Source organism: Centruroides sculpturatus, unplaced genomic scaffold (genome assembly GCF_000671375.1).
Source record: "Centruroides sculpturatus isolate CEXI.00-Female unplaced genomic scaffold, Cexi_2.0 scaffold3044, whole genome shotgun sequence".
Lineage (NCBI taxonomy): Eukaryota > Metazoa > Arthropoda > Arachnida > Scorpiones > Buthidae > Centruroides > Centruroides sculpturatus.
Genome location: NW_019387132.1, coordinates 8,800 through 13,116, shown reverse-complemented (window position 1 = coordinate 13,116; position 4,317 = coordinate 8,800). Strand labels below are relative to the sequence as shown.

The 4,317-nt window shown below is 29.9% G+C and overlaps 1 protein-coding gene across 1 annotated transcript; it reads left to right on the top strand.

Annotated features, from left to right (window-relative positions):
• Positions 1 to 1,284: 1,284 nt before the first annotated feature.
• On the top strand, positions 1,285 to 4,317 carry LOC111616181 (eIF-2-alpha kinase GCN2-like; the record flags this gene model as incomplete). Its single annotated transcript, XM_023357602.1, has 6 exons — positions 1,285 to 1,376; positions 1,445 to 1,580; positions 1,661 to 1,774; positions 3,859 to 3,908; positions 3,980 to 4,048; positions 4,131 to 4,317. Coding segments are annotated over 6 exons (519 nt in total), but the record flags the coding sequence as incomplete, so codon positions are not given.

Sequence of the window (4,317 nt, the reverse complement as noted above, 5' to 3'; positions counted from 1 at the left end):
TAAATATTAAGATGGTTAATTTATTATTAGGGCATTTAGTCGTGTTATTTTTTTTAACTTAAATGATGTATATTTGCTGTTTAAAGTTTATCGAAATGGTTTATTTTCTTTTTGCGTTTTTCGCCGTTTTTTTATTTATTTACTCTTTCCGCCCTGTGGGCACTAAGAGGGCCTCTTATAGCAGGCCCATTATGGGTTCGGCCAGGCCCACAATGGGGCGACCGGGTGGTGAGGGACGGGGCCCGACATATTCGAACAGACCACCCCCTGAAAATTTCTGGGGATTCCTTGACCCGTCCGTATTCGATCCCGGGTTCCCCAGAGCGGTAGAGTGCCACCTTGGCCGCTCGGCCATCCGGCCTTTTTTCGTCCTGTGGACACTAAGAGGCTCACTTTTATCAAGCCCATTATGGATTCGGCCAGACCCAAAATGGGGCAGCCGGGTGATGAGGGACGGGATCCGACATATCCGGTCGGACAACCCTCCGAAAAATTCCAGAGGATTTTTCGACCAGTCCGGATTTCATCCCGCATCCCCCAGAGCGGTAGGCTTCCACCTTGACCACTCGGTCATCCGGCCTCGGTCGTTATGATCTATTTTATAACAGTAGAAACGAACGCTCGGTTTTACAGAATTATTTTAATTAAAATAATTGTAATATACCATACGAGATTTTAAAATAAAATTTACCTTTTTTAAATTTTAATATTAATTTTTAAAATATACTGTACAGTAGGAAAATATATTATTGTACTGCGCGTGAATTATCTTACATTAGCACATCGTTCCGTGATTTTAGGGCGCTTATATTTTAATTATTTCTATCACATTTAAAATGTTCTGTTCCACAATACGTTTCAAATGATAAAGTAGAAATAATTTTTCGTTCGGTGAGTAATAATGTACGTACATTACCAACAAAATCGCGGATAAAAAGAAAGGAAGAACCGACGAGCCTGTCAAAACCGGACCATAAAATAGAATAAACAAGAATAAAAACATCATTCCTTTCCCGAGGATACTTCACATTAGGATTAATATTAAACAATTACTAATCCTGTGACAAAAATTATTTTCAGCAAATTAATTTTTTTATAATAAAACATTATCATAATTATAATTACTGTATATTTCTNAAAGTTAAAAAACACAAATAGTCAGTTTTCAATGTAATATTAAAAATATAGATCTGATCTTTCCAATTATATTTAATCTTTAATGATTTTTTTATAAAATTTTTATTTTTTCCCATCTTATTTGTATCAATCACTTTTTAAAAATAGATACGAACGTTTGATAAAGATAAATTTTCCGAAAAGAAGTTATCTTTATATGAATTAGTGGATTATATATCAAAACATACTGCAAGCAAATGGTAAGAAATTTAGTTTTATTTAAAAGGAAATTAAAGCAAACATAGCATTAATATGTTATTTAAAGTAGTGAACAAACTGAGAATTTTAAAAATGAAATTGGAAGAAGTAACAGTTCTGATAACTTTTCTGGGTCTCAAACTAGAATTTCATTTTTACCAAAGGAAAAAATTACATTTAATGTTAAAAAGCGCTTTGAGATTCAGGTTAGTTTTACTAGTTTAAATTTTTTAAACAAAAATTGAAATTGCTTAATTTATTACTTTTTAATATTTATTTATATTAGATTATGTCACAGTTATCAACAATACTTCAGTGTTTTTCAAGTAGGACTAGTGTTGAAGTTTTAGCTGTGGAACTTTCAATTGCTATTATAAAGACTATTGTTTCTCATATTGAGGTAATTTAACTTTTTTTTTTCTAAATGAATATATGTTTTTAATTTTATTTCATATAATGAATATTGTAGAATTACTATACAGATCAAATAAATGTTTAATAATTTTGCAAATATAGTTTATTACAAAAATCAGATACATGAGATAGTTTTTAAAGGGCATAAAATAAAAAGAAATTAATGCATCTGTGTTTGCATTTTTATTACATGATATTACCAAAACAATAATAAATATGAGACATATCTATATTCAATGATTGATTTCTTATTAACACAAAATATCACATTCTTTTGTTTTTATTTTATTTTATTTGTATGGTAACATAATTATGTTGTAAGTTATTCTATTGTAAACCTTCATATTTTTAATTTTCTTTGATATTCAAATATTGATCCATTTGATGATGATTTGTGGAGTTGAAAACATTAATGAAAATTAAAAGTTCCTCAGTATAAAAGTTTATTCTATTAGTTACTTTACTGCTTAGTTTTCTAGCATTTTTATTGGCCACTGTTACTTATAACTTATTATCTTCTCTTGTGAAAAAATGAATTCTTGTGGTTACATAAAACTTAATTGTATGCAAAATTAATTGTACATAATGATCTTTACATCTTAAAGTGATTAAGGCCAAATTGCTATCTGTTACAATATCATCAAATATTCTAACAACAACAAATTTCTTATCTTCCACATGCTGAGAAATATGTTTTTCACATAAACATAGTAAATGCAGCAGCTGTTTGGAAGGATGTAGTAGTCTTCTATGGCTTTTGGTTATGTTAAGCCCTGCAGTTTTCTCTCTTGATTCCTTCTGCTCAGATAAGAGAGAATGACTGCAATTACTGCAGGAATTTTCACATGTATATGCAACATAGTCTCCTAGAAAATATACAATGGCATCATCTACACTATACTGAATATAGTCGGAATGATCTGATTTACCCTATTATTGACTCCATCAAAGCTGTCAGTTGACAGAACTGAGGACACAGCATCCTGTAATTCCATTAATTGCTCCTGTTTAATGCTTCCACCATTCCTCTTTAGCTACTTCAGAAGTAGATCACTTGGAGATGCACAGGATACATTTCCTCTTTTTTGTGGTTTTTACCAAACTATATAAGGATTGTAGTCTGTACAAATGTAGGAACTGTTCTGATGTAGAATGATCATTGTCACCACATGCTGAACATAGCATCTGAAAGTGTAATTACAAAAGTTTAATTTTAGTAAACTTTATAAAATGTAAATTAGCAGTGAGATTCATTTACCTCTGATGGTTTTGGTTACTTTTCCTTGTCAACACATAAGAAAAACCAGGCAACAACAGACCTTTGATAATGTTCATGAAATTGTGCAGGGTTATACAAATCACTTCACTAGTGACTTGCATGAGGAAGAATGGCTTTGGACCATTGTCTGCTATAGTTGATTGCTATTCCCATGCATCAAGCCAAGAAAGGGTGTCTTTTAACAGCTCAACAAATTTAAATATATTTAAATAAGCTGCACTAAATCTATAGTTATAAGTTTTCATTTATCAGTAATATACCTGCAGTTTTGGTGATTCAGTGTAGCTCTCGGGCAGTTTTGCATTTAATGCATCAAAGAATGCATTCATTTGCCTTGTAAAAGAAATTGTGCCATCACAATTTCGTAATGATGTAATACCAAACTTTTCTTTTCCCTTATATAGAGTTTATTATTATTGTTCTTATTTATTTATATATTATTTATTATTTAAATGTGTGACCTGCGATTTGGAGTTATTAAATTTCAAATTCGAGTTTTGACCATCTTCAGAAAACGGTTCATCACTGAATAATATAGATTCAGTGCTCATCGACATGGGTTACAATAGTTTGTTGTTTCATTGGTTTTGCTCCAAAGGATTTGCAAGTTAAAGTAGTTAATGTTCAACATTAAACTTGCAAATCCCTATTCTTGTAGTCAAAATAGTACAGTATATAAGAATTGGAAACACTTCTATACTACCATAGTTGCTAGCATTGTTAAAATGAGAACAAAGTTTTTGTTAAATACATTATTTATTGTATCTTTAATATTATACAATATATTTCAGATGGAAAATGAAAATGCATTTGACAACAGTGTGGCTGAAATTATTGAAAAGTAAGTGGAAAAGTCATTTGAGATTTCATTTCAGTTATTTTTATGTATTTATTGAAACTTTAAATTTATAGACACACTAGAGAAAAGAAATATTTAATAAAAATATTGGACCAAATTCGCGAGTTAAAGTTTGAAAAGAAGTAAGATGATGATTTTTTTTTTATTAATTTTTTTATTTTCTATTTACTTTTTAAACCTAAATATATTTTAAATTTTGTTTAGGTGCCAAGTTTTAGCATTATACAGTTTGAATGATTGTTGTCACAGGATACTTATGTAAAGGGACTTACTCATCATGAGCCTTCAAAGTATTGTATGTAAATCATTAATTTTAAGAAAGTGTCATCTCATATTTTAAATTATTTTTCTTATGAAAGTGGAAATAAAATCCAAAGTTTTAAAACACAAA